General features: G+C 41.6%; 1 protein-coding gene across 4 annotated transcripts in view; it reads right to left on the bottom strand.

Moving 5' to 3' along the window:
* The window catches only part of MINDY4 (MINDY lysine 48 deubiquitinase 4), a 120,467-nt gene that overhangs the window by 62,931 nt on the left and 41,674 nt on the right, over positions 1-15,862 (bottom strand). For all 4 annotated transcript variants that reach the window (XR_010158416.1, XR_010158417.1, XM_527714.6 and 1 more), the window contains exon 6: positions 487-545. Coding sequence is in view for 2 of the 4 variants with exons in the window: in XM_527714.6 (XP_527714.3) it covers positions 487-545 (59 nt within the window). In the remaining 2 variants the exon portion in view is untranslated. The remainder of the gene's footprint in view (positions 1-486; positions 546-15,862) is intronic.

Below are 15,862 nucleotides of genomic sequence, written 5' to 3'. Positions count from 1 at the left end.
TTACACAGATGTACACAGAAGTGAAGATGCAGACCAGGGCACTTAAGGTTGTACACTTAATGCCTTCACTGTTTGTGTCTTATGCCTCCATAATACACTGATAAACTTTTAAAAAGGATGGGCCTTCCCAGCCAGAGCTATACTGATACTCTGAATGAGAACTGTTTTCTGGAGACCTTAGTTAACTTACTAAGAGGCCATTACTGAATGGCCCTAAAAAAATACCAAAAGCAGAAAGAGCTTCTCTGGCCCCACAGTGTAGATCCAGAAATGACTGGTCTTCTTACAAGGATGTCCCCAGGAGAGAAGGGCAAGCAGTAGAAGACATCAATCAGAGAGAGTAGTCTGCTCTACTCACTTGACCGGCCCCACTTGCTGAGGTCAGGTGGAAGGAAAGGGGCCCCCTACCACCCATCTCCCAGACAGAGCCAACGAGGACCCCTTGGGCCCCGATGGGCACAGCACAGAGGCACCCGCTGCACCTACCGAGCCGCAGGGCACCCAGCTCACCATCCACCTTGTCAGACGGCAGCAACTGATTTTTCCTGGAAAATAGAAAATATCAATGGACCAGAGGAGACTGACAGAGAAATGTAAACGGCAGAGAAGACTGTTAAGAGCGATGGACAGGCATTCAGGAGACAAGTCTCTCTAGTCTTGGCCTTGCCTCTGTGTGCCTTGAATACTCCCCCTCTCTCAGCCACAGGTTCCACATGGGATGGGACCAAATAGCCCCCATGATGCTTGTCGATTCTGTGTTCTCACAAAGAGACTCATACACCAGCCAATACAGGATGGTCAGCTCTGTAGGTTGGCATTTGCCAAGCACTGCATGTAGGCTATCTCACCAATTTCACTGCAATACTTCTGGGAAACACACACACACACACACACACACACAAACAAATCGAGTTCTTGTCATCATTGCCCAGAATTTGTTCATCTCATCTCTATGTTTTTTGTTTGTTTGTTTCCTCTCTCCTAGCTTTCTTGTAAAGCCATCAGCAGCTATTTATAAGAAACCTCTGACATGCACCAAAGTGTTTAAAGGAACCCTCCTGTATCTTCCTGTTACTTAAAACATTGCCCTGTGATTCTGATTTGTAAATTCAGGTATGTGCACACAGAGCTTTCTTAAAAGGGTCCACCTTTTAAGGGTGGACCCTTTGAGGGAGCATTTTCTAAAGCTCCCTTTAGATTTTTCTGTTCTCCAGCATACATTGACCTGAACTAAAGTAAAATCATTTCTAAACAGAATGTATTAAAAATAACAATATTACATCACTCTCTGAAAACCCATTTACTATGTTAAAAAGTGACAGCTCTTTTGAGTGTGGCATTGAAATATATTTTCCTTCAACATCCTTGCAGGGTAAGATATGATTGAAGTAACAATCGTAATCTTGCCCTGGTGCACTCCATTGAATTGGTTTCCTCCTGAAGATGTATGAAGGGGCGTGAATGGAAGAGCTAGAGGACGCACAGTACCAAATCTCTGAGTACACACTTCTTCAGACTCCAGGTTTCTCACTGGCGCTAGAACACAGAACTCCCTCACCCTCCCTCCCAGGCAGTCCTCATCCTCCATGTGTCCTCCTCAACTCAGTCAAGTCATTTGCCTTAATTCAAAACCACAAAACTCCTCTGCCCAACACCACCAGGATTCTACAGGCATTCTTGTGGGGACTGGTGGAAGAATGAGCTGGAAAGAGGAGTTAAGGCATAGAGGGGTGGTTAGAGGGATGTGGAAGGGGCAGTCGACACTGAGTTTGTGTCAGAACACCCCCACCCATGAAGAACTGCACTTCCATCAGAAGCCTCTTCCAGCCACACTTCTCCCACCTCCGCCTGCTCTGCAACAAAGGGCTGAGGACCTTGGTTCTACCCTGCCTATCCCGTCTGTCACTGTTTCATCTGGAGATGAAGGCAAGGCATCCTCCCCTTGCTGTGCCTCAGTGTCCCTTTCTGAAAATCAAGGACTAAGGCATTGGTACTAAGCCTCTAAAATCCTCCTTGAACCATTTCAAGCAGGGAACAGCAGCAGCAAAGACATCTCCCCAACATCCTGCATCCAATAACATCTCTCTTGAACCCCCACCTCTGCTCTCTGCCTCTTCACCTCTCACCTAGATTATATTAATAGGCTCCGAACTGGTTTCCCGACCCTTAGTGTCACCCACCCTTGGCCCCCGACATCTTTATATGGCTGCCAAAGTCATCTTCCTAGAAAGCAAATCTGATCACGACACTGAAGCCTGGCTGAAATTCTTCAAAGAGTCCCCATCATCACCATCAATAATAACAATAATCACATGTATTAAAATAACAGCAAGAATGCCAATACATTCCTAAAGGCTCCCTTGACCGTTCCACACACTGTGCTAAGTGCTTTGCAAGCCTCAAAAGTCATCTGCTTCTCAGAACAGGTTTATAAAGCACTTATTTCACTGAGCCTCAAAGATGTTTAGTAATTTTCCTAGGGTTACACAGCAAGTAACCCTATCCCGTGGCAGCACAGGAATTTAAACCCAGGCGATAACTCCAAAGACAAGGGCAATAACTACATTTACTGCTTCCTTATAAAAATAAAATCCAGGCCCATGAAGGTATCCTGCAAGGCTCTCCATGATCCGGCCACCTACTGTCCAGCCTCGTCTCACTCTGGGCCATCACACTCCGCCTGCATTTCCTCCAAGCTGAATGTCTCAGCTCATGTCTCTATATCTTTTCAAAAGCTGCTCATTCCATCTAGAATACTCTGGCAAACAAACTCACATTAATCCTCTAAAGCCCAAGCGGAACATCAGCTTCTTCTCAGCTCCAAAGAACACATTCATTCATTTATTCACTCACTCACCCAGCACACATGTGAGGCTATCTGGCAGGCCTACCTCACTGCCCAGAAGAAACACATTACACAGATACGTAAAATGAACAGATGCTAAATGCAATGTCACGTGGTGTCATAGGCTGAATAACGGCCCTCAATTATATCCACATCCTAATCCCTGAATGTTACTTTACATGGCAAAAGAGATTCTGCAAATAAGAATAAGTGAAGGATCTTTAGATGAGGAAATTATCCTATATTACCTAAATGGGACCAATGTAATTACAAGAATCCTTATCATAAAGAGGTAAAGGGAGAAGAGAAGGCGATGTGAACATGGAAGCAGAGATTGGAGTGATTTACTTTGCAGACAGGAAGGAGCTACAAGCCAAGGAATCCAGGTGGGTACTAGAAGGTGAAAAGGGCAAGGAAACAAATTCTCCCCTGGATCCTCAAGAAACAACCAGCCCTTTCAACACCTTGACTTTAGCTCAGTGGAAATTCAGCCCTCCAGAACTATGAGATAATAAATTCATGTTATTTGAAGCCACTTTGTGGTAATTTGTTACGGCAGCAATGGTAAACTAATACACATGGTAACAGTTATAAGCAAGGAAGAAGAAACGACTGCAGTATTCTCTTGGTCTCCTCTGGATCCCAGGTGTCCAGCATGTAGCCAGTGCTCCATAAATGGGTGCTCAATGCCAGATGATTCTCACAGAAGCTAGGTGGCTTACACAAGGTCACACAACTTAGAAGTGCCAGAGTCAGGATTCAAACCCAGGCTGCTGGCTTCAAATGCTCTACTTTGCTCTTGCCTCTATTTTCCACATCCTTCCCCTGCTCAGAAACTTCCATGGCTTCCTGCAGACCACAGGACAAGGGCCAAATCTCCCAAGTGGTTCCCTTGGCTCCTGAGGGTAGGCAGGTGGCCATGAGCCCGCTGAGATGGTGGGAATAATGTTCCCACTGGGTAGGGTACAGCTTGGCCTCTCTCTCTGGTCATGGGACTTCCACCCAGAGGGCCATCCATCAGCACAAGAGCCCAGCTCAGATGCTTTGTGCCGGGTTCCCATAGATCTCATCACCAGAGGAGACTTCAATTATGCTTCCACATAGAGAATGTGCTTATTGTTCCTTTCATGTGTCTCTTTGTGGCATAAGCTTTACAAAGTTTAAAAGGTCAGTTTAAAAGCATGTTCTTGCCTTTGAGTGAAAACTATTCTGAACAACAATGACAAAAAGATAAATCAAGGGACTCAAAACACTTTTTCAAAGTGTGATTGTGCTGATAACCCGGAGACATGTATCAAAGCATGCAACTAATAAATTCATGGGGGCCAAGTGGCAGAACTCGGCTTGCCCCTCTGCTAAGGCCTCCACCTCCCACCACAGGTCCTCTCATGACCCCCCAGAGAGAGGCACGAGCTGGATCACTGCTGGTGTTCTGGGCTCCATGGGACCAGGACTCAATCTCTGAATAACTGAATCCTTGGCTTGGTAGAAAGAGCCGCTCTCACATAATAACAGAGAAGAAGCAAGGTGTGGTGGCTCATGCCTATAGTCCCAGCATTCTGGGAGGTGGAGGCGGGATGATCACTTGAGGCCAGCCTGGGCAACATATCAAGACCCTCTCTCTGCAAAAAATAAATAAATTAGTTGAGCATGGTGTCACGCACCTGTAATCCCAGCTACTCAGGAGGCTGAAATGGGAGGATCGCTGAAGCCCAGGAGTTTAAGGCTGCAGTGAGCTATGATCATGCAAGCCGCTACCTCTAAAAAATAAAAATAAAAATAAATAGCAAAAAAATAAAAACTGAGAAGAGGAGATGCTTATTCCTCTGTGTTTGTTACTAGATTCTTGGCTAAATTAGTTATGGGTTCTAAAAGAAAGGCATCTCATGAAAATAAACATACTGATCACTTACTGCTATGGTTTGAATATCTGACCCCTCTAAAACTCATGTTGAAATTTAATCCCCAGTGTGGCCGTATTGAGAGGTGGGGCATTCAGGAGATGATTGAGTCATGAGTGCTTTGCCCTCATGGATGGATTAATGGGATCATAAATTAACAAGTTGTTATGGGAGTGGGATTGGTGGCTTTCTAAGAAGAGGAAGACAGATCTGAATTAGCACACTCAGCCTCCCCATCATGTGATGCCTTGAGCTACCTCAGCACTCTGCAGAGAGCCCCCACTAGCAAGAAGGCCCTCACTAGATGTGACCTCCCATCCTTGGACTTTCCAACCTCCAGAACTGTAGGACACAAATTTTGTTTCCTTACAAACTACTCCGTTTCAGGTTTTCTGTTATATGCTACAGAAAACAGACTAAGACATTTGCTATATATTTGATGAAATATCAGAACCCAGTGTCAATGGAGTTCAAATTGACCCCATTTATATGGCACAAGAATCTAGAATATAAGAAATTAACATAAATTTTTCCCAAGTCAGTGATACCCCAGCACACCTAACCAAAGCAATGTAAAATTATCTGGCAGAGCATTCCTACAAACCAGTTCAAACAAGATTCCCTAGAAGAGAGAAGTTTTTTGTTTTTTTATTTGTTTTTTTAAGTCCTACTAAAATATGCTCAAAACAAAAAACTCTTAAACACATGAGAACTGATGTACCATGAGTGAAAGCCAACAGACACAGCAAATAGGACTCCCAAAGACTCAAGATGGAGCAAAAATCTTAGAGAGGCTGTAAATTAGAAAGATTAGAGAAACTTTTTAAAAACAGGAATGGAAATCATAAGAAAAGAGCTAGACATTATGAAAAAAGAATGGGCAGTTTTGAAGAGTAAATGCAGTCATTGAAATAATGGGCATATAACAATGGTGATAGATGATACATTAAATATTGAAAAAAATTCATGAGTCTGCTACTGAAGGAGGAAGGAATGAAGGACAAGAAGGAAGAAGGTGGGGGGAGTGCAAGGAAAAGAGAAAGAAGGTGGACAAGCTCTTTTCTACAGAATACCGTCAATGAATGTAGAAGGAATTATAAAATTAGAAAATCATCATTTTACACACTCCAATTTAATCATTTATATGGGAAAGGGTCATCAGTAGATGCCAATACAACTGGATGGAAGGTTTTTGAGGAACAGGATATTCATATGGTCTAAAACTTTCAGATTACTTATTAATTGCAAAAGGGAAAGTTATCTTTACAATGACAGACAGAGTGACATACACCACCTTAACACAGTGATCCAACTTAGCATCATCAAAATAAAACAAACTGACATTAATGTGGTCCTGATGTGATGTAACAGGACATATACAACATCACTTATGTATTGTCCCTGCCAAAAAAAAAATGCTTAATGTAAACCTAATAATGAAACAAACCAACAAATCTAGAATATGGGTGTTCTTAGGACAACAAGCCCATTCTCTTCATGAAAAACTAAAACTGAGATTAAAATAGACTAGAGGCTGGGCACAGTGGCTCACACCTGTAATCTCAGCCCTTTGGGAGGCCAAGGTGGGCAGACTGCTTGAGCCCAGAAGTCGGAGAACAGTCTGGGCAACATAGTGATACCCCATCTCTGCAAAAAAAAAAAAAAAATTCAAAAATTAGCCAAGTGTAGTGGTGCATGCCTGTAGTCCTAGCTGCTCGGGAGGCTTCAGGTGGGAGGATCACTGGAGCCTGGGAAGTCAAGACTACAGTGAGCTGTGGTCATGCCACTGCACTCCAGCCTAGCAAGAGTGAAACCTTGTCTGAAAATAAATAAATAAATAAGTAAATAAATAAAATAGACAGGCACGTCAACCAAGACAATGGGCAAACCTCGAATGGATCCTGGATTGAAAAAAAATAAAGCCTAAAAGAATATCTGGGGAACACTTGAGAAAGATTTGATTATGGGCTACATGTCAGATAATGTTATTGAATCAATATGAGATTTATTGGGCCAGGTACAGTGGTTCACACCTGTAATCCCAACACTTTAGGAGGCTGAGGCAGGAGGATCACTTGAGCCCAGGAGTTTGAGACCAGCCTGGGCAACATGGCAAAACCCTGTCTCTACTAAAAATACAAAAATTACCCAGGCTTGGTGGTGTGAGCCTGTAGTCCCATCTACAGGACTGTAGGAGGATCCCTTGAATCTGGGAGATGGAGGTGACAGTGAGCCAAGATCACACCACTGCACTCCAGTCTGGGTGTCAGAGCAAGACTCTGTCTCAAAAGAAAAAAAAAAAAGAAAGAAAGAAAGAAAGAAATTTTCTGGGTACTGTGGTTGTGGAGGAAAATGTTCTTGCCCTTAGGAGACGCATGCTGAAATATTTACAAGTGAAATGTCAGGATATCTGTATTTTACTTTAGAATGAATCATCAGAAAAATACGTGTATATATAAATACAATTAATATATATTGGGGAGGAGGAGATGAGAGAAAGAGAGAGAAAGAACAAATGTGACAAAATCATACCAATTGCTGAATTTAAGTGAAAAGTCTACAGATATTCATTGTACTCTTCTTTCAAGCTTTTTACAGGTTTGAACTTCTTTAAAATTTGGAAAAATATTTTGGTAAACATAAACAGTAGATTAGTGAAGACATCATTAACTACTAAGAGCTATCGGATGACATTACTCAGAATATCACCAATCAGGAGAGAGATAAACTGCATGAAGGAGCAAATAAATAAGAGAAATGGAGGAAAAACTTCTGAAGTCCAACATACATATAAAAGAAGCTCCAGAATGAAAGAATAAAGAGAATTTAGGAAGGGAAATACCTGAAAAGGTAATTGCTAAGAACTTTCCAGACATGCATTCTCATAGAAACATGAGATTCAAATGGACATGTAAAAATAAATGCATACCTAGACATGTCATTTTAAAACTACTGGAATACAAAAGACAATGAGAAAAATCTTAGACAAAAGGCAGATTACCTATAAACAGTTACAGCAGACTTCTCAATAGCAATGACAAGGGCATAAGACAATAAAATAACATCTTCAAAGCTGAAAGAAAAAAACTGTCAACTTTGAAATTCCCAACTAAAACATCACTAAAAGTAAGAACAAAATGAAGACATTTTCAGTCAAGGATTAAAACAGTTTACTATCACAGACCTTCACTGAATGAACGATTAAGGACTCATATCAGGAAGAAAAGAAATCAGCAAGCATTTAGATAAACCTAAATGAGAAGCGACAATAAAAACAATTAAAATAATAACAATAGCAACTAATTTAAGAGTAGTTAAAAACAAAGTGAAAGTAAAACACCAGACATAATAAACAGGAGCATGGGAATGGGAAACAATCATCAGAGTTAAAGCTTCCTAAAATCTCACATTTTTTTGAGGGGGTAGAGGGATTGATTAAAGTCAATTAAGATTAAAAATTTAGAAGTAACCACTAGAACAATAAAAACATAGTGTATAATTTCTAAATGTGAAAAGAGTAGAAAAAAATACATTTCAGTTAATTCACAAGTAAGTGCCACTGTGGAAAACAGTCTGGGAGTTCCTCAAAAAGTTAAAAATAGAATTATTCTGCAATTCCATTTTTCAGTATGCACCCCCAAAGAACTGAAAACAGGGACTCAAACAAATACATGTGCGTAAATGTTCACGGGAGCACTATTTACAATAACCAAAAGGTGGAGACAACCCAAATGTCAATCAACAAATGAGTAAATAAATAAAATGTTATATATCCATACAATGGAATATTATTCTGCCATCAAAAGGAATGAGGTACAGATACATGCTACAATATGGATGAACCTGAAAAACATTATGTTAAGTGAAAGAAGCCTGACACGGAAGCTTATATATTATATGATTCCGCTTATGTGAAATATCACAGATCGGTAGTTGCCAGAGACTGGGGGTTGGGGGAGGAATGGAGAAAAACTGCTTAATGCATAAGGGATTTTACTTTGAAGAAATGAAGATGTTCTACAACTAGACAGAGGTGGTGGTTATACAACACTGTGAATGTACTAAATGCCACTGAATTGTTCACTTTCAAATGGTTAATTTAAAAAATAAGAAACCAAGAAAAGAGGAGAAATTATATAAAGAAAAAATGTGGCAAAAGGGAAGTATGAAATATAACAGGACAAATAAATTCAAGTAAATCAGCAATTATACTAAAGGCAAAAAAAAATTAAACTTGCCAGTTAAAAGAGACACAGATTGAATTTTACTTTTAAAAATTATCTATATGCTGTTTTAAGACACATGATACAAAAGCTTAACAGTAAAGCATGGCAAAAATATACCACTTGTATACTAGCCATTTAAAAGGTGATGTAGCTAAATGCTATCAGATAAAAACAGATTTTGGGATAAAAAGTGTTATTAGTGATAAACTTACTTGTTAGAGAATAATAAAAGGAAAAATTCAACAGAAAAATGTAGCCATCATGAAACTCTATGCTGCTAACAACAAAGCTTCAAAACATATTATCAAAAATTTGACAGAACTACAAGGAGAAACTCTTCAATCCGTGAGCATAATAGAAAATTTTAACACATCTCTCTCAGCAACTAACAGATCAAGCAGAAAAATAACATTAATAAGAATAAAGACTATTTGAACATTAAAATAATACGTTTGATCCAAAACATCCAACTGTTAAATAATATATTCTTGTCAAGCACAAATGTATAAATATTGACCATACAGCAGTCCACATATTATGTCTCAAAAAATTCCAAACTGTGTTTCTGATTACAAAGAAATAAAAAAAGAATTCAATGATAAAGAGATAGCTCCTCTACACTCCCCCAAAATAACCCATGCATTAGAAAATTTTAAAGAAATAATGGCAGAAAATATTTCAAAATGGTTAACATTAAAAACACAACTTATAAAGTCTTACGGGAAGCAGTTAAAGTAATATGGAGAGGGCAGTGTATAGCATAAAGGCACCTATTATTGTGGAACACTGGAAAGCAAAGTAAGCATCCCCCAGCAAAAGAGAACAACAGAATAGACCAAAAGAGAGTAGGAAGGAGGAAAAATAAATGCAAGATGAAAAAGTTAATGAAATAAAAAATAATAGATTCAACAACCTTCAAAACCGATTCTTTTAAAAGATTAGTAAAAAGGCAAACCTTTGGCAAGATTGATAAAGAGAAGAGACTATAAATAAACAATACTAAGAGTGAAAAGGAAGGATAAAACTAAACATTATCAATAGGAGCTTTTCAGTTAGAAGAAACTAGTATGAATAAGTTCAAACCAATATATCTGAAAACTGACAGATGGGACCATTTTCTAGAAAAATCACAAAGCTGACGAAAAAATGAACAGAAAATCTGAAACTACCTGTAATCATTTTCTTAAATCATTAATTTAAAATTCACCCCCATTTCCAGCCCCAACATACACACGAAGAGTTTTACTGATGTGTTCCACCAAATATAAGAAAATCTCCCCAGTTTACATTCCCAGATAGAGTGCACTCGGACTCTGGAACCACCCATCCCAGTTATGAATCTCACTGACACACTAAAAGTCTGTGCAGGAGAGGCAAGTGTCCAGCTTCTCTGGGCTTCAGATTCTTCATCTATTCTTTATTCTTCATCTAATGGGGCTAATAATAATCTTCCCTCAAAAGATTGTTGTGAGAATTAAATGAGTTAATACATCAAGTACTAGGAATAGCATCCTACATACAGAAATTGCTACGTGTTAGTTGAGATAATGATGATTAATGAGGTTACCACAACCTTGATTCTAAAAATCTAATACCTGTAAACATAAAATACAAAAATATAAAATAAAATAGACAACTGTATCAGCCATGAGTTTGAGAGAAATTATGACCAAATAGAAATGCAAGACTATTTTAACAGTAGAAAATCTAATAATGTAATTCGTATCAAGAGATTTAAAAAATATAAAATAATCTAAATAGATGCAGAAAAAGCACTTGATAAAAATAAATATCCATATATGTTTCTTTAAAAATAATTCTTAGCATGCTCAAGGGAAGGAAAGGGTTTTATTTGAACCCTAAAGAACATCCTACCTAACGCTGAGGCATTGGAAGCATCCCTGCTAGAGTCAGTAACAAGATGAGGATGTCCAGAATCCCACACATACCTAATATGCTGGTGATATACATACTAGAGGCCAAGGAACAAGGCGAGTGAAACTGAAAACCCCAGGACCAGAGTCCAGGTTTCCTGAATACAAATTCGGTACTCCTACCACTCTCCCACGTGAAACAGAACATCATTTTGCAATGAACAAGAGGGTTAGATTATAATGAACGAGAGAGTTGTTCAGACATGGACAGACATATAGGAACTGGATGGACACGCACATGCTAGGTAAGACTGGCATCACCTGGCAACAGACGCATTGCCTCTAGTCTCAGCCTCCCTTTTGCCGGAGTTGTCTTTGAGGGGCTATAAGAACCACAAAACTTCGGGAACCCGGGCTTCCGCTTTTCAGACCCAGCCCCTCCCCACCTGCAAGCACTTCTTGGCCATGTATGTACACAGCAAACACTGGAGGTGCCCACCAGGGACAGCGATGCTGTACTCCTTCCTCGCTTCCATCAGTGACTCTGTATAACCCCCATCACTTCAACAGCTCTCATGAATGACTGAACTGCTGGAGAAGCAGTAAGTTTTTGTGAGTCAGATCCCTGAGGGCAAGTTGATATAAAAAGACTTAAAAAAAACGTTTTTAATGTAGAATGCTAAAAAAAAAAAAAAAAAAAAAAAAAAAGACAAACCCAAGTTCTCCATGGAAGAAAAGCTTTTTTCCTTTCACTTTCCTGCTCTCCTTTTTTCTTTGGTTTCCTGTAGCTCCTCAGCCAAGCTCCTCTAGGTATAGGTGGAGTACAGAATTGTGGTTAGAGTTGGATGGCACTTAGACGTCACCTGGCATGACCTTTGGTGTTACAGACAAGAAAACCAAGCTCCAGGGAGAGGATGGGAGTTCTTCAGTGTCTTCATCTCCTGGGAGCTCAGTGGGACTCTGAGCCTCTGGAGGGGCTTCCTCTACCTCCCTTGGCCACTGGATATTCACATGCATTTTTCAAATTAAGCCATAAAGAACATGAGGTCTCATGAAGGGTTGGGTTATCGAGAAGTCATCGCGTGCACTAACTATCACAATGTGTAGCAATTTTAACAGATCTTAAGTTTATACCCTGCAGTTGCCAGTTCTCAAACGGTTGACCTACAACATATAAAAGGAATATTTTTTTCTCTCTGTCTTTTCTTTCCTCTTAAGGATGTGGAAAACCTGACTAGAATTGCTGGCCTGACATTTCCTGTGAGAAAAGCTCTCTGCTTGGAATCCTGTGAAAACAATCTGCCTTAACAATTCAGCTCAAATAAATTATCTTCCTGAAACCAGTGAATCCCTTAATTGGCAACTGGGCTGCATACCCAAGTCTCTCTCATCTGGGTCCATGATGACAAAGGTGGACAAAGATAGGGATCGCCCAGTGAGGACAGATTTGGGAGGCAGGGGGGCGGGAGGGAGGGAGAAACGGATGGCCCCGCATCCTCCTGGAAAAGCCATCAGGCCCAGGCTGTTCGGCTGCAGAGAACACATGCTGTACTCCAACCTCCTAAGCCATTGTTCTGTCGGGGTGATGGTTTCTCAGCTTAACTCTCTTTCCATATGTGTCCCTCCCGACAGGCCTTGGCACACGTCCTTCACAAGAAGTATGCAGAGCCAGAGCAAGATCTGAAATCAGTTCCGACATTTCTCCTTCCTGTATCTCTGTTCCTTGAGTCAGGCTGGATTCTGGAACATTCCAGGAACGGAGAAGAAATTTACCACAGTCTCAGACTCAGAAGTTTTCTTCAAGGGCATACAGTTTGCAAAACAAAACTGTACAAAGATGTGACCTTCCCTCATATTATTTTCCTATTCTTCCAATTTGGCATACAAGACCCGGGCATGCAATTGGTATTCAATGGATGCTCCCTCTGGAAGCTGAGGAGTACTCAGAGATCACCTAGATACAGCTCATCCAGCTGGAAGGGCTGAAAAGGCTAATCCAGACCATCTAGTCTAATCCTGCAGCCCTGCTGGAGGTGGGAGTCAAGGACAGAGCTTTCCCAAGGCCCCTGGTTAGTAGGCAGAAATAGAGTTTTAAGCTCCTGACTCTCATCTTGGTTTATTTTAATCTATCCCATGCTGGATATTTGAGGCACTGCCTTCATTTTCTTAAGACCCAAAAATGCATTAGGACTGATTGCTCTTCCCTTGGGGAGACACACACCAGGACTTTGTGGCCCTCCCAGTTCACACCTCCCTGCCCTTCTCTCAGGCTGGTTTCCTGGGCACGGCTGAAGTCAGCTCCAAAAGGTGGCTGGTACAAGAGGCAGGAGTTGCTCAACAGGCAGTGAAAGGGTGGGTAGATGTGATGTTACCCCAGGGAGAGAAAAATATCTTCTCGAAGGAAAAGTGATCTCTATGAAGCATGTCTCTTGAACACACTCAAATTCATTGAGTAACCACTCTGGCCTGGGGTATGCAGTTCACCAAGCAAAATGTTGCTAGCCCATGATCTCCCTTCATCTTGGTCTCACCTCCACCCCTCTGCACACTAGCCCGTGGCTGCTGGACTTGACCAAGCCCACCCATCATGAGATGCTGGATGAGACCAGTGACCAGGGCCAGTGCTAGAGATGTGATGGGGTGCCTGGCCCACAGCATGAGGTGTCCCAGGTGTGGGTGGGCCACAGGCTGCACACCCAGTGGGTGGGGCCGCTAAGGCTGCCTCTGATTAGGGCTTCCTGGCAGCCCAGCCCCCCTCCCCAGTGGTCTCTGAGGCTGCCTCCCAAGGATGGTGTAAGAGCCCAGGATGGAAAGGATTGCCTCTACAGCCTTGGCCCTGTCCCAGGGAGGTCTAAAGTCATCCTTGGCATGACAAAAGGGAAGGTTCTGACAGGCTGCCTGAAGGAGTGGCTGCCTGAAGGAGTTGCTGCCAGTTTCCACAGTGGACTGAAAAGCTGTGTGGAGATGTTTACTTAGCTGCTAGGAGAAGCCACTCTGGGGCACCAATCCTGCCCATGACTGTCCTAATAAAGGCCAACCAACGTGTCAGGGAAGTAAGCTGCACCAACGAGAGGCTGAGTCCCACAAAACACTAACTCACTTAGGCTCTGTTTGGTTAAATATGTCAAAGCATTGCTTAAAACAACTTCTAGGATGAAGTATTTTCCTTTCAAACTTATAAGGCATTCTCCTACGTAAGCATTTATATAAGAGCTGTAAGCCACATGTTCGAAACAGCTCTGACTGGGTCCAAGGTTGACCTCATAGCCATTTGAAAAGAAAGATTTGGGTTCATTTACTTTTAGAAAGGTGAAGAGGCTTACACTTAAATAACACTTATTTTTGGAGCTCATGCCTTTCTCCAAGTGACCCTGGGCAAATATTCACCTTCCCTGGGCTTTGATTTACCTTTCTATGACCTTCTAAGGGTGTTACATGTTCTATAGCTTTGCCCTTACAATAATAATTGCTTATCTAAGCAGCACCTTCTACTTTTCCTAGCACTTGCTAAGCACGTTTTAAAATTTAATTCTCACGAAAGTCCTGTGTAGAAAGCAGCATAAGAACTTTTTAGCCCTATTTTTTACAAATGAAGACACTGAGGCTTGGAAAATTGCCAACTGTCCAGGACACACAGGTCCATGGTGACGTGACAAAAATAAAAAACAATGCAGCGAAATGTTTCACAAAGCTTAATTTGTTCATTCTAAAGGTTGACATAATCTTGAAATAAGATTATGTCTACCTCAACTGGTAAAATTTTATGAAATTGTTTCAATGTCCTTACTCGGTCAGAAAAAAATAATAATAACAACCCGAATAGCATTTGATTTACCATGAAGCTGTTGAAGCTTAAGCTTCAGGGACCTTTCTAAGAGGCCCTAGAAATGTGTGTTCACACGGTCTTGTATTTTTGGAAAATTTGCGAAAATTAAATACTTTCATATTCTTTCTCTTAAAGAGGTCACTCAGATTGTGTAAGTTTCAGGCCCACAATGTCTGACTCTGCTTCTGAACCTGACGCTGGTCCTCCAGTATTTTTTAAAGTAATTTATTTTACTGACTGCACCAAATGGATGACCCAAAGGTCTCCTTGGGCACAGAGACTGTGATTCTCTGTCCTGCCCTGGTTTGGCCAGAGCAAGATCAAGTCAAGACTGGTTCCTAGAGCTACGCTTCCTTCCACCCTACACTGCCCCATCATGAAAAAAGAACCTCCAGGAAATTTTGACCTACACCCAAAGCACAGAGAAATGACTGTTTTCTGGGCATTTTTAGAAGAAGAAGAAAGAAACATGTTGCTTTAAACCCAAGTTAGCTTTGCAAATTTTGAGCATTACACCACTCATACACATAAAACCAGAGAGCTGTGGAATTTCCATGAGGGAGCCAGCCCCAATTCGGACAAGTACACCCTGGGCTAAAATTAGCTGTGTCCCTGAGCCGGCCTGCCAGCCCCCTGTGCCTCTCCTGGCAGTCATCTTCCCTGGAAATGGGTTGTGAGGGTCCTTGGGTAGCAAACCGTGGGTCCCATTCCTCCCTGCCCCCACTCTGGGGTTACGGCCTCTTGCCTCTGCTGAGGTTCCTCAGCTGTTCGGCACAGGTGGCTGTGAATGGAAAGCCCAGCAGGTGAGGGCATTCACTGAGGGGCTGGACATGGCCGAGAATCCAGCCACTCAAGGGTGGAAAGGCTGTACTGAAACTTTCCATGAACCCCACAGCACAGGAGCACAAGGCCCACCTCACACAGAATTCAGGACCTGGGGATTGAACCCTTTAACACAGGGCAAGTTTCCCTCCCAGATCCTTAAAAGGTAACAATAATTCACATGAGTTTGTAGAAGTAGAAAAGAAAAAATCGAAGCAGCACAATCCCTTTTCTCCTGACAATGAAACCTCTACAGAGGCGGAATGAAGCCCTCTGGCAGGGCTCTGGTTCTCTGGTTTTTAAGGATCTGAATCTAATGCAAGCATGAGGCTGAAAGTACCCCCTCCAAAATCCCGTGTCCTTGGTTC

This window comes from Pan troglodytes, chromosome 6 (genome assembly GCF_028858775.2).
Source record: "Pan troglodytes isolate AG18354 chromosome 6, NHGRI_mPanTro3-v2.0_pri, whole genome shotgun sequence".
Taxonomy (NCBI): Eukaryota; Metazoa; Chordata; class Mammalia; order Primates; family Hominidae; genus Pan; species Pan troglodytes.
Note: the sequence above shows the minus strand (reverse complement) of the source record. Positions and strands in the feature narration are given on the sequence as shown.